General features: G+C 37.7%; 1 protein-coding gene across 6 annotated transcripts in view; it reads left to right on the forward strand.

Moving 5' to 3' along the window:
- SEMA5A (semaphorin 5A) overlaps positions 1-18253 on the forward strand; it is a 312014-nt gene that overhangs the window by 238359 nt on the left and 55402 nt on the right. For all 6 annotated transcript variants that reach the window (XM_071736701.1, XM_071736699.1, XM_071736695.1 and 3 more), the window contains exons 14-16: positions 516-697; positions 3122-3265; positions 8858-9005. In XM_071736701.1, the coding sequence (XP_071592802.1) occupies positions 516-697; positions 3122-3265; positions 8858-9005 (474 nt within the window). The remainder of the gene's footprint in view (positions 1-515; positions 698-3121; positions 3266-8857; positions 9006-18253) is intronic.

Below are 18253 nucleotides of genomic sequence, written 5' to 3' on the forward strand. Positions count from 1 at the left end.
GTCATGGGGATTTAAGTTTGGTTCATCCAGTTTTGTTACCTTGGATTATTGTGCTCTGCTGCCTCTTCCTTTCTGTCTAGATTTGTGTTTCCTCGAGTGTCCTTGCATGTGTTGTTTTACATTTAGTATGAAGGTCCTTGGTCACAGGTAAATTTTGGGAAATAGGGAATATTTTCAGCAGAAGATAATGGAGAAAGCGAAACTATACTTTCTGTTGAATCACTGCAGGCAAGCATGAAAGGTAACAGGTAATTGAGTATTGTTACTGCTGTTGGTGTTGATTGCTGCTACTGCTGTTGATGGCAGCCAGTGGCTCAGATTGATTGGAGATGGTGGGAATTAGCAGCCACAGAAATTTCAAGGAGAACTTCTTGTCTGGAAGGTACACCTCTCCAGGGGAGGCTTTTATTGTTGGTGGATGAAAGCTGTGCCTCCCTGTACTGCAGGATTAAGAGGTTGAAGGAAGGAGCTCATGTGAGGCCTCAGGTGAGCCTTTCTGTTGTGTTTGTTTGCAGATGAGGAATCTGACAGTGGATGGGCATTTTGGAACGTGGTCCCAGTGGAAGCCTTGCACCCACAATGACGGTGCCAGTGTTGGCTCCTGCCTCTGCAGGACACGTGTGTGTGACAGTCCTGCTCCTCAGTGTGGAGGCTGGCTGTGTGAGGGACCAACCATGGAGATTGCCAACTGTTCCAGGTACACTAAACAGTTTCACGTTCTATTGTTCATGGTTTAAAAGTTTTTAACTTAACCAGACTAAAGCTACCCTTTGAAATCTCATCTGCAATCCACTGATCTTGTTATGTGCATGAAACAGCTCGTAGGAATGGCCACAGGAAATGAGACATTACAAAGTATCTCTCAGACTTTGTGAAGACAGAATGAGCCAGATGGCAAATAGGGATTTCAAATGCTGTGTACCCAATAACATTGTCCTCATTTAATTTTAACAAAATCTCAGAAAGAAAAAAAAATCATGTTAGGAAATATCCAAAGTATGATACTTTTTCCCAGTTACAAAGCTTTTTCTGGAAGTCAGAGCCGCATACTTTTTTGGAAGTCTTCTGTAGCCATTGCATTACCCCTTTCTGCCTTTGGAAAAAATATTTTCACTATAAATTTTGATGGTATTCTGACATCTAGATCTAATACTAGTCTGTATGCCACTCTTTAGCCACTCTTTTGTCTTCCCCAAGCATGTAACTGCTCCCAGAAAAAAAAAAAAAAAAGTGGGAGCAGATCATTTCAAAGAGACTCAGAACCCTGCATATTCTGAACTGCAGTAAAAGTTCATGTTTAAAGCATTATTTTTTTAATTTTTTTTTTTTTTTTTAAACATCAGAAGCAGATCCTGGTAGAGAATAAAACTGATTATCCTTCTACAAAAGATGACTACAAGTTCTATAAGTGGAAATAGTCAATATCAGGGAAATTATGAAAAACATAGTGGTATAGTATAGAACATCAGATCAGGAGAATTGCAGAAAGATAAGCATGCTGTGAGATACTGAACAGTCAAACAGCATCTACTGTCTGCTAGGTTTAGAAGAGTTTTTGCAACATAGTCTGGGACTGGATTTACATACTACCATTGACAGTTTTACACTATTTTATCATTCTACTTAAGTTAGGACTTTGTAGTTGGTTCCTAGAATTCATGGGTCTCCAGAGATTTTGTCCAGTTTACCATGTGGGTCACACACTGCACCAAGTGAGATTTTTTTTTTCACCTGTGTTACCAGTGATAGCTGATTATTTTTTCTAAAGCTTTTTTTCTGTGTTTTTAACTTTTATACCTCATAGTAACAAGACAGCAAGATGAATGAAATTTAAATTGGTAAAATTTGTGATCAATTACTTTGAATAATCCTTTATTGGCTTAATTACTGGATTTAATTAATTTTCAATTTTAAAACCAGTTATTTCACAACCAAGTAATGCACTATTTTAACTTTTACTTTTATGATGAAACCTCAAGTCATTATAGTTTAGTTTTGTTTTTCTTGATTTCTGTTTGTCTTTACCAACACAGAAACTACAATTTAGCCATCAAAAGGTTTTAGTACCTTTACTAAGGTACTTTAGTACCATACCGAAAATCATGTTTTTGCTTAGGACAGGATATAAAATTCCTTTTGAGATAGTTGGCCTAGTATATTTTGTCCTAGAGTATATTGGGGAGGGACAGGTGTGTCCTTTTCACCGGTTCACAAATGCAGAGTTCATGTGAATTCTGTTTGCTTTTTTGTTGCTTTACAAATAAGGTTTTGGCACCTTATCAGAGTATCATCTTGAAGTTGTGAATGAATGCATTTTGACACTTACTTATTACTTTTTTTCCTTTAGAATCATATAGGTTGGAAAAGACCTTTAAGATCATCAAGTCCAACCATAAACCTAGCACTGCCAAGTCCACCACTAAACCATGTCCCTAAGCACCACCTCTACAAGTCTTTTTAATTCCTCCAGGGATGGTGACTCAGCTACTTCCCTGGGCAGCCTGTTCCAGTGCCTGACAACTCTTTTGGTGCAGAAATTTTCCCTAGTAATCCATCCAAAATTCCCCTGGAAAAACCTGAGGCCATTTTCTCTTGTCCTATCTCTTGGGAGAAGACACCAACCCCTACCTCGCTACAACCTCTTTACAGGTAGTTGTAGAGAGTGATAAAATGCCCCCTTCTACTCCTTTTTATCTGGGCTTTAATTACTTTCCTTTCAGAAGAGGTAGCAAAAATTAACTTTTTAATTTCTCTGAAGAAAAAAAAAAGATAAAAGAAAAAAGAAAAAAAATAATTGGAACAATATGTAACTAGAAGTGGTTCTTAAGAAGTCTGCAGATGAAGTTCATCCAGAATAAGTGACTGAAAGCAAATGAAAAGCTTCATATCTTTGTACTTTACTCTTTGTGTAATGGGGTCATTTAGCTGCTTGTAAAACATGGAATTTGGAAGGATCAGAGCACCTTTATTTTCATAATTAGTTCTTTAAGAAATGGAAATGGATGCAATGTTAATGACTTCTGCAGAAATATTAGCAGGCCAGATTCTGCTGACAGTCACACCTAATCAGCCATTCGCTATGTATAACAGATGACAGAGCCTGAGCTTTTTATTCTACCAGAAATGGAGGCTGGACACCATGGACTTCTTGGTCACCTTGTAGTACCACTTGTGGGATAGGCTTTCAAGTTCGTCAGCGTTCCTGCAGCAATCCAACCCCTCGGCATGGAGGTCGTGTCTGTGTGGGGCAGAATCGTGAGGAGAGGTGAGTTATCTTTGTTCTACTGTCTGTTTTAATTTCATTTCTGCTCAGCTGTATTCCACGGGACATTTTCTTCTTTACCTGCCTTGTTTTTCTCTCCCCTTTCCTTTCCCTCTTTAACTCCACTGCTGCACGGTAGCAGCGTTCCCATTAGCAAGGCTGTGGGGCTGCAGCTGTTCTTTCATCTTTCATTTAGCTGCATCTCTCCAGAGCCACCTGAAAGCTCCTGGTAGTGCCAGAGAATTGTGCTGAAGCTCTGTACTGCTGTCCCTTGAGACCCTGAAAATTGATTCTCCTTGAAAATTGATTGCAGTGTGTTTGAATTGTAACTTGCCCAGCCTGAAGACCTGGGATTCAGAGCAAAATATAGTAAGGTCACAGCACCGTGTTACTGATGCTGTGAGTTCATTTTTTTTCTGTCTTAAATGAATTAAGTTTCAAGGGCTTTGTTTTGTATTCAATAAATGTAATAAACCTTGAACTCAAATATCTTTTGGTAATGTTTCAGGGCTTTTTTTTTTATTGTTTGTGTATACCTTAACTCCTGAGCATATCAAGTCAGTTCTGATTTTGATTTCACCAGTATCACAAAACACATGAACAGGTCATGCTGATTCAGAGGCATGAATATTTACCAGAAGAGAATATTTTGTATTTTTTATTTTGTAAATTGCTTTCTAAAAATAGGCTGCCCAACCAAGAAGCCATCACCACCTATGTCTGCTGTTGCATATCTCTGTCCCAGCATAAAGTGTATAGCTGAGGGAAATTCACCCACAGATGTGAACCCATATTCAATTTGAGAGTATTTGTTCACGTGTTAAGAGCAAAATGTTTGTCTAGGGTATGTTTGTTTTACCTCATGAAATGAAGTACCTCGTGAAACTATCAGGCAGCTCTGTGCTTGCTGGTCATTCCCTTGACAGCAGTGGCAATATTTACTGATTTAGAGTGTCGCAGATAGGTTAAGCTGTTGTATGGTCTGCTGCTACAGGGACACCTTTAGCAGGGTGGAAAGGAGTTCAGAGAGAGCAGCAAAGACTCGTGTTACAAAGAAATTTGCCTTGTAGAAATAGGTCAAAAGTGCAGCTGATATATGTTGCGACAGAATATGGGGAGGGAGTAAAAATAGTATTTTAACAAAATTTTATAGTCAGATAGAATCTTAATTTTGTAGTTAACATTCCAGATGGAAGATATCCTGATGAATTCCTTAGGGGCCTTAATTTTTATTTTTTTTTTTTAATTGTCCTATAGGAGGACCCTTCACAAAAGATCCTGGAAAACTCTGTATTAGTTTATAGAGTCTGCAGGATACTGTCTTGACTTTTTCATTGAGTCAAAATGTTTGTCCTTTGCTTTCTGTGGAAAATACTGTGGATGTGGGCTCTTTAAGTCTACTGGTCTCCCTCCTGTCTTTGCAGAAATGAGGGACATTAGAATGAGAATCCATTGCTTTTAGTGAGTGTAGTTATCTTTTATTACATAGAAGAAGAAAAAAAAAAAAAGGCTGGCAAATCAGAACTAGAAAAAAATAAATTGGCTACAGATGAGGATTAAATCTTTAAAAGCCCTGAAAATTAATGGGTGTAAAAGGACATCACAAGCAGTACAAATTGTCCCCTTTCTTTGGTACACAATCCTCAGCTGGTATTTAGAGCATTTGGGATTGTTTCTATGAGGAGAAAAACTGCTGAAAGTCAAGTGCCTGCTCTATGTGTCACTGCTTCTTTCTGAGCAGTGTGAACAGTCCTGGTCCCCTTCAGCAGAGCAGATGGAACACCACGGATTTTGGGCTCACCGGTGCTCCCGTGGCCGTCCTGTCTGCCGGGACGTGTGTGCTCCCATCCTCCTCGCTTTCTTTGCTCCCTTCTCTTCCTCCACAGGAGCCCCTGGCCCTCAGCTCCTTCCATAGTCTCCTGGGTGGGAATTTCTGTCGATTCAGCAACCTCTGTCCAGTAAGGCATGTGTGTGCATTTTGTGTCTGCCTTCAATTAAGGGAATCTAAAATTCCCATCAACCTCAGTGTAGCCTGTGCTTCCCAGTAAGTCACCAGCTGGTAATCACCAGTACCCACCACATAAAGCAGATGAAGGTTAGTTTGTTTTTCCTAAATACATGCTAGCATAATTCAGTTCAAAATTAAGAACTGTGTTGAAAATAAATAGCACCTCCTTGTGGAATAAAAAGAGACATTTGTAACTCTCATGCAGTTGCATGTGGTACTAAGTGGTGCGAGGCAGCACTGAAATTACGTTTTACTAAAAGTTGAAATTTTCATAGGAACAAGAATAGTAATTCCAGTTGCACCAGAACTGCTTTGAGTAAAAATTTAAAAATTACTGTAGGAGCTAGTGGTTGTGGACACAACTGGACAGAGGATGTTCCCCTTTCCCCAGATATGACAATTCCTTTATTAGGCCATTTGAACTTGGATTCCCTGCAAGGGGAAATTGGAAGGGTCACTGTACAAAACCCACACGTCTCCAGGCTGTTCTCCCTTCTGACCTGATGGCAGTCAGATTAAGGGAGAGGGCAGTGGTTTCACAGATTCAAGTTACTTGCATTGCATGTTTTGTTGAATTACTGTAAAATGCTAGCCCTGTGGGTCCTGAGAACAAAATTAAGAGGGGAAGAAAGAGCAAAAGGGAAGAAGGACTGCTGAGTGACTTGAAATGCATCCAAGAAGAAATGTAATGAAACTTGGCTCAAAGCCCCATGCTGTAGCACAGCTCTCAAAGATCAATTGCAGGGTTGTCTCTAGCTGTGAAAACATACCTGATATTTTCAGAGACTGGCTGGCTGAAATCAAAATAAGATTCTATTTGTATGCTGCATTGTTTTGGGCTTTTCTTTTTCCTAAGGAAAAAATAAAGGAAAAAAATGGCATTAATTTCTCTTGTTGACTTAAAAAAAATAATTTCCTAAATGGAAATGCCTTGCATAGATATTTTATGTCTTTTTTTCAGTGTCATCTTGTAGGTTCAAGTGCATCCTTTCACGTGCTTACTGTGTCAGTTTTTAGGCTGCTTTTGTCTTCCACTAAGTGAGAGAGCAGGTGATAGGGCACATTGACACTAAAAAAGGCATTATTCAGTGGCATGAGTCTCATTTAAGTGACATTTGTCACACCTAACTTCAGGTGTCTATGAATGTGAGTGCTTGTGTGTGAGTCAGGTTCTGCACTTCCACTATGATATATAGAAATCTAGTCAATACAGCCTGTGGAGAACAGAGTGATTTGTCTCCTTCTATAGTATATTCCTAAAATTGGTCAAATTAATCATTCTGATCTCCGTAGCTTTATTGGTAAAATTACCATGGGCTGTAAATGTAAGCTTAGATGTCTGTCTCCCACACATTCTTTATAGTTAATAGAGAGAAATCAGTATATTGAGACCTGTGTTTGTATGACCTACATTAGACATTTGTTTTAAGGTGACATAAATCATGTTCTTAAAAGGGCTGTTTCTTTCCATGAACTGTTGCCCGAGTGTCCAGGTTTAGATGTCTACTTTGTTTATAGTAAATGACACTGTAAGTGCCAATATTTTAAGCTGAGAAGAATCCCACCATTAATTTTACTTTTTATATGGCTGAATTTTTGTAACTCTCAACTTCAGGGCAGACTTTCTTTATCCTATGTGTGTATCCCAAATTAACTTATCATGTCTCCATTAAGAACTAATGCAGTTCTACAAAACATGTACTCATTTGCCTAAATAAATGGTGATGCAACAAGTATATTTCATTTGGTATGTGCTGTCAACAAATGATCACAGAGACAAACTATCATGAACATTCCCATAAATGGCAGCATGTGACAGTATGTGCAGCTGTAGGGAGTGTTGGGTGGAGAATATCCAGCTACAGAACACTCCTGTGCAGCTTTGGTGATAGCATAATGGGAACCATGAATTGCAAATATTCACCATGGAGATAGGAAAAAAAATAGTTTATTTATAAGCTATCATTGAAAAACATTTGCCCAAATCACACACTGAAGAATTTTGAGATGACAGGTTCATAAATATTGATTATTTGTTGGGTTTTTTCATTGTTTTTCTTTTCCCTCAATTTACTGGTAAACACAGACTGGGGTCATTACTGGCAGTGAATAGTTTGTTTCCTTAACTATACAGAAACACAAAATTAAATGTCACTCCCCTATTTACCCCACTCCAAAGCTTTTAAATTGTGGTTGAATTGCTGAGACCTAGGGACATATTCTGAATCATAGGCTCTAGCTTACGTGACAAAGCTGCTGTTTCATATAACAGACAAAGCCCAACAATTTTTTCCCTTGGAATTCTAGATATGCACAGTCCTCAGTAATGAAGAACTAAAGCTTTTGCAAAAAAAAAAAAAAAAAAAAAAAAAGATGGCTATAGTTATTCTTCTTGACAATGCCAACAGTTTATACTGTCATCTATCTTTTTGTAGAAAATGGATTAGAATGTTAAGAGTCCATTTTCATTGCAGAAGAGTGCAAAGTAATGGAAACTTAGTAGAACTTGGAAACCTGGCAAAAAGACAGTGGATTTTGGATGGCTGGTGTGAAAAATGAAGAAATGTAACAGATTTACTTATTTATTCAGGACAGTCAGTAGTGGCTCAAACAAGCCACTCAGCATCATCCATAAAATATTAGAGCACTCCTTCAGGGTCATCTGTTTTCTAAATATCTGTCATGGCTTTGCTTTATCTGAAATAACTGTTTGGCACTTTTAAGAGCCCCAGAGACCATTGCTTATGCCCCACATCCTTTGGACCGGTGTAGAGAGTTCTTACTAAGCATTGCATGCCAGAATTATTGGATGGCAGGCTCAAAAAATCAGGAACCTTAGTTTTTTACAAAAAATGAAAAAACTCACTGGCAGTTGAGACCTTTCCATATATCTGAATGTGCTGTTAGAATAGTGACAGCTCAAAAGTCAAATATTTCTGCTTCCCTCAATAACCTAGTTTTCCTGAATGACTTTGCAGCCCCTAAGAAATCCTTCAAAGATTTTAATAGCTAAAAACACCCTTTAAAAGATAGAGTAATAACATTATGAAAACAGTACAGTTCTTTCCACCTAGAATCAATGTTTTACATTTTATGGTGCCCATAAAAGCAGAGACATTGTGGAAAACAAAAAAGCAAGCTGAGGTCTCTGAAGAGGAGGGAGATGGATCCTACTCAGAGCTTAACTGGAGATGGATAAAAGATTGCCTGCTTAAATGGTTGCCTTCCATTTGGTTGACTCATTTCTGCCCCAGATATGTGGCCACGATTGTTTTCAATAACGTAATTGTCAGTCTTGCTTAGGTGCCTGCAGTACAATAGTGTGGTTATATCAGATGGATTGCATAGTCTCTGAATAAAACAAACAAACGTTTCACCCACACAATTATGGCATAAAAAAAAAGAAATCTCAAATGTTTAAAGACTTTGTGCAGTGTGACAGCTGTTAGTTCAGTGCTTTATGAACAGGGAGGTCCCTTGTATGAAATACTTCCCTGTACAAACATCTATCTGAATAATTCAAATGAGGCTTTTTCAGGGGAGGTCTTGTCTTGGTACTAAATAGATTTTTTTGCCTCTTCTCACAGGTACTGCAATGAGCACTTGTTGTGCCCCCCTCATGTGTTTTGGACAGGCTGGGGTCCGTGGGAGCGCTGCACTGCTCAGTGTGGAGGAGGGATCCAGGCACGGCGTAGGACGTGTGAAAATGGTCCTGACTGTCCTGGCTGCAGTGTGGTAAGGAATTTCCAGCTTTCCCTTCAGCAAACACCTATGGCCACGTGTCATGGATGTCTCTGTCCATAGGGCATCTGGGTATGTCTGTATGCTCTACCCCCACCATGAATCACCAGAGATTTTTGTCTCTGACTTGATTGTGTGTGCTGAAATTAATGCAGTTTGTCAGACAGAAACATATATAATCCAGGTTTTTCACAATATCATCTTGAATGTGAATTTTCTGAGGCAAGGCTGGTGCAGATATGGGTGTGTTCTTGGCAGGTCTGTGGTTTTCTTTATTTATAGTATCAGAATATGTAGGAACTCTAGCTATGAGCCCAGGACTCCAGTGTCCTGGGTCCAGTGCAGAAAAAGAGATGTGTAAATTCTATATACATAAGGAGCCAATAAATGAATATGTAGAACCACCAGAAAGGGCTGAAGTAAGCTTGAATAATGATGGTGCTCTTAGCATGGCAGCAGCCTCACATCTGTCAGTCTCTGAAACTACAGTGAGATGATTTTGAATGAATATAAGTGCTTTATGGATACCAAATTTATGAGGAGATACACATGGGAAATCATGTAGGGGTTTTTTCTTATATCTAAATAAATACAGGGGGTAGGCTTTGTGTGATGGGGACATCAAAATGAGACATTGCTTTCCTGAAGGTAAATGAGATGATGCATGGTGTTCTATGGGTGAGGGAAAGAAATGTAGCAAAGACACAGAGAGAGCATAGTGGCACATTCACTGCAGTACAATGGAAAGATGACCTCAGTGTGATTATTCCTGAATGGATAACACTGTCAAAGTCAGAGGAAAAAAGTATTATTACCAGACAATGAGAAGCTGAAACAAGGTTTTAGCAGCTGTAGGTGAATATCATAAGATGAATCTTGGGGTGCTGCTTCATGATGATTTAAATTCTAGTGATGGATTATCACTGAAGGGGCTTTTATACAGAAAATGTAAATTGGGTGAAAAATCTGAAGTGGACAAAACTGCAGAAGACAGATTCTGATGGTCATGTTGACCTCCCCAGTAATCAAGAATGAGATTTTGGTTTTAGCCATGTTGTGCTTAATGGCCAGGCCTAATGTTCTATATTGAGAAATATGTACTCAATTTTATTCCAGAATATAAAATAATATTAAAGAGGCAGAAGAAAAATGTTTTGTTTTTTCTTTTCATGTATTAAACCAATTTTTTACATGCCTTCATTTCGTAGAATGAGCCTAATTCTGAACTTCATCATCATCTGTAGTCTATTTGTAAGACTGGCAGTACTTAAATAGTAGAGACAGAAGCATTTATTACCTTATTCTGATTTTAAAGTTTTGTGCATTTTCCCCGGATTTTGTCTCTTTTTAACATTTACCTGGTAACAGAATTTAATTTTCAGTAAATTGAAAACATCCAACAGGTTTGTTCTTTCAGTTGCACCTTAAGAATTAACCTAAGAACTTAGAATTATGCTAAGTTTTCCAAAATATTTGTCTCCCCCTGATGGTACACAGAAAAAAACAAACAAACAACCAAACAAAAAAAAACCCACCCCAGGCATATGGTCTAGATCTATTGTTAAGCCTTCCTGACTGGCATAAAAAAGAGCACAGCCTGAAAGCATTCTCTCAGTCATCCCTGTTTATCCCATACTAATGTTGGTGAAAGAAAGTGTGTTGTTTTGCACATGATCTTCTCATGATCTGAAATGAAAAATGCATAGCTCTAATTTTCTCAGTAAGGTCTGTGAGGAAAGTAGGAAAACCTCTAGTGTAAAAAATTTTCCTAATTATAGCTGATTTTGAGATTAATATTGCTGGGTTTGTGATTTATTACCAGTTTTCACATATTGACTGCTGTGTCACAAAACAGTTACCAGTCAGCTATGGAAATGTTTTGGATTTTTTTTAATTAATTTGAAATTTTTTGTGTGTTAATGTTTTAAAAAAAAAAAAGTACTTACCTTTCAGTACATAACTGTCTTGCTAATGCTTAGGCACCAATGGAAAGCAACCTAAGGCAGAGGTTCTTTTATAAACCTTGGTGTTTTTGCAAGACAGGGACTTGGGCATGAAGTCTGTGTTCTGGTTAAGTTTCAGTGAAATTGAACCTGGAACTTAATTGTCCTGAGTCAAAAGTTTTGCAGGCACAGTAGGGCCTTATCAGTAAGTGTACCTGAAGAAGAAGGTTCTTTATTTCTTTAAAGAGTTTGTTTCATTAATGTAGGAAAGAGCAATCTGAAATATTTTTATTGCTGAATGGATGAAATATTTGAATTAATAAAACCCTAATGAATGAAGAGCAGTAAAATCAAAACTTGTTTATTTAGTGGAGGTTCTTCTGCTTCAATAAATTTTTATTCTTATTGCTGTAGGTATGTATGTTTCAGAAGATTTAGAATTATGAATTTTTACCATAGTGAATAAAGGAGAAATCATTCTTCCTTTTTACTACTAATTTCCCATCTTAGCTCGTTGTAGTGCTTACGTAGTGAAAAATATTTACTGAATTTAATTTACTGTTAAAACCTACTATTCTGAGTATATCAGAATACTTGGAAAGCTAAATGATCTCAGGAAAAGTCACAATGAAAGTGGTAGCAATCTATCCTGTCTAACAGATATCTGGTCTGGAGTAAAAGATGTTATGAGCCAGACCTTCCTCAAGTGCATTACAGACATAGCTGAGAATAGATCCAGGCATTTAAAATGTGCAGTTCTCTCAGTCAGTCATTAGATGATAGCTTTAAACTAAAAGGAGGCTCTCCAGGTTTCTTATTTATCTCTAGTGAGGATGAAACCTGGGAAACTTTCACGATGTTTGAACATGGAGCTCATGAACATGAATTTGCCACAGGTCTTCTACAGCTGTATACTTTTGACTCTGTGGTCTTTGAAGTCAAGACGTGTAAGTGATGGGAAAGAATAGAGGTGTAGATAGAGGACTAGACAGCATATTATTTAAGAAGATAATAACTATGTTAGGCTTCGTTTCATCTTGAAATCAAAAGGAATTTTTGATTCATGAGATGTGTAGGGAGGGCTAAATGCTATCTTGGGAACAACGATGGTGATTCTTTGTCTTTAGAACCATTTTTCAGTAAGAGGTTGAGGGATAAAACCAACAATGACTGATTTTATAAGCCTTAAGATAGAAAGTGTTATGGTTGGGGTTTTTTGCCAGCAGTATCAGAGGACCAAATTTTATGTTGTGGGACAACCTAACTTCTTTTGCCCAATCAGCAGACAGACTGCAAGACTGCAGCACAGCAAATAGGAAGCTATGTAGCTGTTGTTCTTTTGCATCTTTTGCCATTTTAATGGTTGCTGTCTGTGTCCACCTAACGATTTATACCACATAATTTTTATGGAGCATTTTTCCTTCCTTTTAGTCTATTTGTATTTGCCTTGGTCTGTAATATTAGCAGGTGGCTACTGCCTATGTTTTGGTATTTGCCTGTTTCTCATCAGCTGGTTCCTTGGCTTTATCTGTCTTGCAGCAGCAGTCAACCAAGACAGTTGAATATTTATTATCAGTACTCAATAGAGAATTCCCTGCAATTATCACAAACTTAGCATCTTATCAAACAGTGATGATGATAAATCATTTGATGTTTACAAATATTCCAGTGGGAGAAAAACACAATGCTATTTTAAAGGTACATAGCTCACTAAAGTGCACTCAGTACATGAAAATAGATGGCCAGAGACTTGGTACTAAAAGCATTTACACTGAATATAGAAAACCATAAATCATTATGATGTAGGAGAATTATACCACAGACACTTCTAAAGATCAAAAATCGACAGCTCAAAATCAAAATCTTTAGCCTTAAGGACCTGCCAAGGTCTTTATGTTAATCAAAGTTAGTAAAGAATGCTTGAAATTGTGTAATAAGATTTAGGACCATCGCAGCCAAATTTAAGAGGAGCTAAAATCTGGTAATAGAAAGCTTAAGTGGATCATATGCTAGAGAAGGAGGTCTGGAATTCTGTGGACTGTGCTAGTATGGCCCAAAGGATGAATATCTTCAGATTTTACAGCATACTCAGATAAGTTATACATTTGCTTCAGAAAATGCTTCTTTTCCCCTGAGAAGCATAATCTCAGTTGAATTTGCCTCAGGCCAGTAATAAAAAATAAGGTTGTTTTAGGAATTACTGCTAGAATGAGAAATCTGTTTGGAGGCTCAGGCTGAGTGACACACTTCACATATTTTTGTCTGTGTTCTCATTTCAGTCATGCTAACATATGCATTAATTTTAGTTTTTGTAATGGGAGACTGGTAAAATGTGTATATTTTCCATATACTGTAAGAAAACATGTTCGATTTCACTGTGGAATAAAATAAAAGGAGGAATTTTGTTTGTTTCTTAGAAGTAGTTGCTATTGTTGCTTTCATCTTTTTTTATTATTATTTATTTCAATGCTCTGGAAGTGTGCTGAGCACAAAACTTTGGGAAGACAAAGTATCTGTATTCTATATTTTTTTTATGACACAAGATGAAGAAAATCTTGGAAAAAAAGTCAGAAATGTTTTCTTTCATTAACTTTTTTAAGGCAATTCGAAGATAAAAAATTTTCAGAAATACTTTGTCTATCAAGAAGAACAGTGTCTGCTGATAAAATACTTGCCCTCTCACAGAACAGCCTCCAAATTCCTAGTCCAGAGGAAAGGGATCCCTAAAGAAGATTGTTGTTTTGCTTTTTTATGGTCCTTTTTTTTAAATTTCCATTTGACCTCTTTGAGTTAAAGAAAACATCTCACAAACAGAAGGGACAAAAAAATTGCACTATTTACATGGTACTTGCCTGTTTGTGGTGCAAGTGTCATTAGGTACTAGTCAATGCATATAAGTGCTAGCACACATATAGCCTGTGGCTAGCCACTGAATGGCTTTTAGTCTTTAGCAGCATGACTGCTAAGCCCAGCTGGTAGGAGATAAGGGATTAGGAAACGAGAGAAGAAAAAATTTAAAAATCTTGAAATACAAACTTACTGGATTGCATTAGTTCCACTGGTTATGAAACTATTTGTTTAGTATGTGTAGTGTAGTTTTATTTTATACATGTAATATTTCCATGAAATCAGGACTGATATAAACAGGGAGAGCTCTAAAAACAAAAACAACCATCAAACAAACAAACAAACAAAAGCCCAAAACCAAACCTCAACCATACAGAGATTTTAACAGACTCAGGGAATGGTTGATTTTGTGGCAATTGAAATATGTTTTGGGGTACTTATGCCAAAAAAGCCACAAAAAAACCCCAAACCCCACAACAAAAAGAACAACGGGCCTAACAGATCTAACAGTGTTTCTAACATCTGTTTTGGAAGGAAGTTTCTTCCTGTCCTCCATCTAGCAATCATAGGAGTACAGTACACTGGGCAGTGGTCTAGTATTTACTGTACTGTCTCAGAGTCCTGGCTCAGCCTACCAAGGGTCCTGTCTTCAGCTGCAAGCAGTCTCAGGTGCAAAAAGAATGTAATGAATAAGATAAAAACTATGTAGGCAATTTTGCACATGCAGAATAATCCCTTTTGATTCCCAAAAACATGTGTATAAAACTCAGAATGTGATATTTAGTTATAGTAATTCCTATACTATAGAAGTGTACTAATTTATAAATGGTAAATATAATAGGTTTATACAGACCAGTATTTTGGAAGGAAGATGGAAGAGCAAAGTGATCTCTGTCCTGGAGTACTAGAAAAATTAGAGTTCTATATAATGTCATTTTTGGTTTTGTTTTAGAAATAATAAAAAGATAGGAAGCATCATATCTGAATTCAAGGAAAAGAAAAAAAGATATGCAGGTAGAGACAGGCTGTCTCTGATTTTCAAACTGCTGAGCAACTTTTGGGTAAAAAAATATACACATGTAAATGGAGAGTGGAGTGGAATCCCCTAAGATATTTACAATATAGGTTATTTCATACCTTTCTGGCATTGTTCTTCAAAAAGATAACCTGTTTTTGACAATCAAAATTAAAGTATATGGTATTAAATTTCTGATATATTATTAAAAAAGGGTCATCATTAATGTAATACACTAGCTTATTCTACTTACTCTGCAATTACTATATTTAAAAGATTGATAAAACTCACTGAACAAATAGTGGCTTAACCTGGAAGGGAAAACATCAGATTAATGGGAGGTTACTCTAGATTTCCTGAAGGAATGACTTTAGACAGATCTTACTTATTTGGTTTTTTTAGTAATTTTGGCTGACAAATTTATACTACTTTTGCTGGTGACCTAATTTGTGGGGCATCATCAATACAAAGGTTGATTTGCATGTCATATAAGAGACATTAGATGTCTTTGAGGACTGGAAGTAATAGAAGTAAAATGAATTGTATCATAAGTGCAAAGTCATGAACTTAATATAAAATTAACAGAAACTCCTGCTCTTTCTTTGAAGCACAGTGAGAAACAAAACAGAAGAACAACCCTGGTGCACAAATTGTTCATGATATTAGCCATAAGACATTCAAGTTGTGCAGCAGTGAAAAATATATACTCAGTTTTAGCATCAAGGTAAATGTTTCATCAAGGTATTTCCAGTAGAGTCAAAAAAGGTAGTGTAGGAATTCCTATAACCTCATCTCAGAAGGGATGACTGTAACAGTCTGTACTGAAGCTCCTTGAAATCACACTTTTTTTTTTAACACATATTGCAAGTGATGCCGTTTCTCCACTACTGCTTGTGTCTTCAAAGCCTACCTTAATTTGAAGCTGAATTCATCTGACCCCACTGGATCAATGACTGGAATCATGAAAGCTCATTATAATTTCATCTACTTTTGTTACAAAGCTATGTTTTTGTAGGCATGCAAAAATTTTAGTTTTACTGTAAGCAGTTCAGTAACAACCTTAAGTCATTGTGCAAATCCAATCAAAATGGGAAGAAAGGGTGCATGAATTGTGGCATTGAAAATTACCTCAGAAACATGGTAGACCTCTTAAATAAAATGCTTAGTATTCTTAAAGGATATGGCAAGTAGTATAAGTGAGCTGAGCCACAGAAAATATTCCAAAGTAAGAAAAATGATTTGGCTTCTGGTAAATCAGAGTAGGCAGAGTTCTAGTGTCTGAAGGGCTAATATATAAATTAGTGATAGGTTTAGAGAGGGAACATCAGAATTTCTGTGCACTCTGCATTCTAATATAGTCAATTTTAAGGAAATATTAAGCCAATAGAAGGAATTAATTTCTATCCAGGGCATCATTAAATGATGAAACTTGTTGCAAAAAATTGTTGAGTCTTAAATCTTAAGAATCAAAAAAGTTCCCCACAACTCTGACTATGCAGGATATCATGATGAACTAGAATTACAATGTCAACAAAAAATTACATTTTAGGTAGCATTGTAAATTGCATTTTAAAGTTTTAAATGTTTTTATGAATATTAGCAAATTGAGAGCTGCGCTTTGAGCATTTAACTTATTTCTTCACTGTCCTTTAACAGTAATCAGGGACAGCATGTCTGATCTAGAATGACATTTCCAATGTTCCTTCTTGTATCTGAGTGTTGAAGCAGGTTGCAACAGCTTATTTTGCTCCTTTTAGGTTTACCTACCTGTATTTAAAATGCTACAGTGCAACCATAGTAATTGTATTTACACATTTTATACCAAAAAGTGTACACACATGTAGACCTGATGGTTAACAGAAAGCAGTTTGGGGTTTTTTTTCAGTGTTCTTCACTTTGACCTTTGTAAACTGAGGATTTGATGAGGCCTGAATAAGTTATATGCACCGTTGTCATTACAGCTTCACTACTGCAGTAACCACTGAAGAGTGCAAGACTGATTTGTTAGCTGTGCTAGTTGGCAGCAGTCCTTACCCCTCTGAGTGCAATTAAATGGAAAAGTGGAAAAAAAATGGTAGAGCTGACATGCTAATTCTGCTAGAAATTTACTTATATTTAAAATTAAGAGGAGGTGACCAGGTCCTCAGATGCCACAAAATGATGAAACACTTATGATTCCCTCTAGAATCGCATGGAATCACTGATTTGTTCTGGTTGAAAAAGACCTTTAGAACCATCAAGTCCAACCATTAACTTGACTCTACCGAGTTCAGTGCTAAGCAACACCTGTACACATCTTTTAAGAATCTTCCTGGGCAGCCTCTTCCAGTGTTTGACAACCCGTTCAGTGAAGAAGTTTCTTATAATATCCAATCTAAACTGCCCCGGCTCAGCTTGAGTCCATGTCCTCTCATCCTAACACTTGTTGCTAGGGACAAGAGACCAACCCCAACCTCCCTAAAACCTCCCTTCAGATAGCTGTAGAGAGTGATAAGGTCTCTTCACAGCCTCCTATTTTCCAAACTAAACAACCCCGGTTCCCTCAGCCTCTCCTCATAAGCTTTGCTCTCCAGACCCTTCACTGGCTTCATTGCCCTTCTCTGGACATACTCCAGCAGCTCTATGTCCTTCTTCTAGTGAGGGGCCCAGAACTGAGCACAGCACTTGAGCTGCAACCTCACCAGGGCTGAGTAAAGAGGGACGATCATTTCCATAGTCCTGCTGGCCACACTATTCCTGATAAAAGCCAGGATGCTATGCTTTGGCTACCTGGGCACACTGGTGGCTTATATTTAGGATCAACACCCCCAGGTCCTTTTCCTGGCAGCTTTCTGGACCCTCTTCCCCAAGCCTGTAGTGTTGCATGGGGTTGATTGTGATTCAGTTGCAGGACCCAGCACTTGGCCTTGTGAAGTTCATGCAATTGGCCTTGGCACATCAACTCAGCCTATCCAGATTCTTCTGCAGAGCCTTCCTACCCTCAGGCAGATCAACAATTCTTCCCAACTTCATATCATTTGGAAACTTACTGAAGGTGCACTAAATCCCCTCATCCAGGTTGTCGAAAAAGATATTTAATTGGCCCCAACACTGAGCTCTGGGGAACAGCACTTGTGACTGGATTTAACTCTATTCACCAGAACTATTTTGGGCCCAACCATCCAGCCAGTGTTTTACCCAGTGAAGAGCACACTGGTCTAAGCCAAAAGTAGACAGTTTCTCCAAGAGAATGAAGTGGGAAACAGTGTTGAAGGCTTTACTAAAGTCTAGGTAAACAACGTCAACAGCCTTTCCCTCATCTACTAAATGGGTCACCTTGTCATAGAAGATTAGGTTTGTCATACACAACCTGCCTTTCATGAACCCATGCTGACTGGGCATGACCATCTTGTTGTCCTGCATGTGCTTCACAAGGGCACTCAAGATTGTCTGCTCTG

This window comes from Heliangelus exortis, chromosome 2 (genome assembly GCF_036169615.1).
Source record: "Heliangelus exortis chromosome 2, bHelExo1.hap1, whole genome shotgun sequence".
Lineage (NCBI taxonomy): Eukaryota > Metazoa > Chordata > Aves > Apodiformes > Trochilidae > Heliangelus > Heliangelus exortis.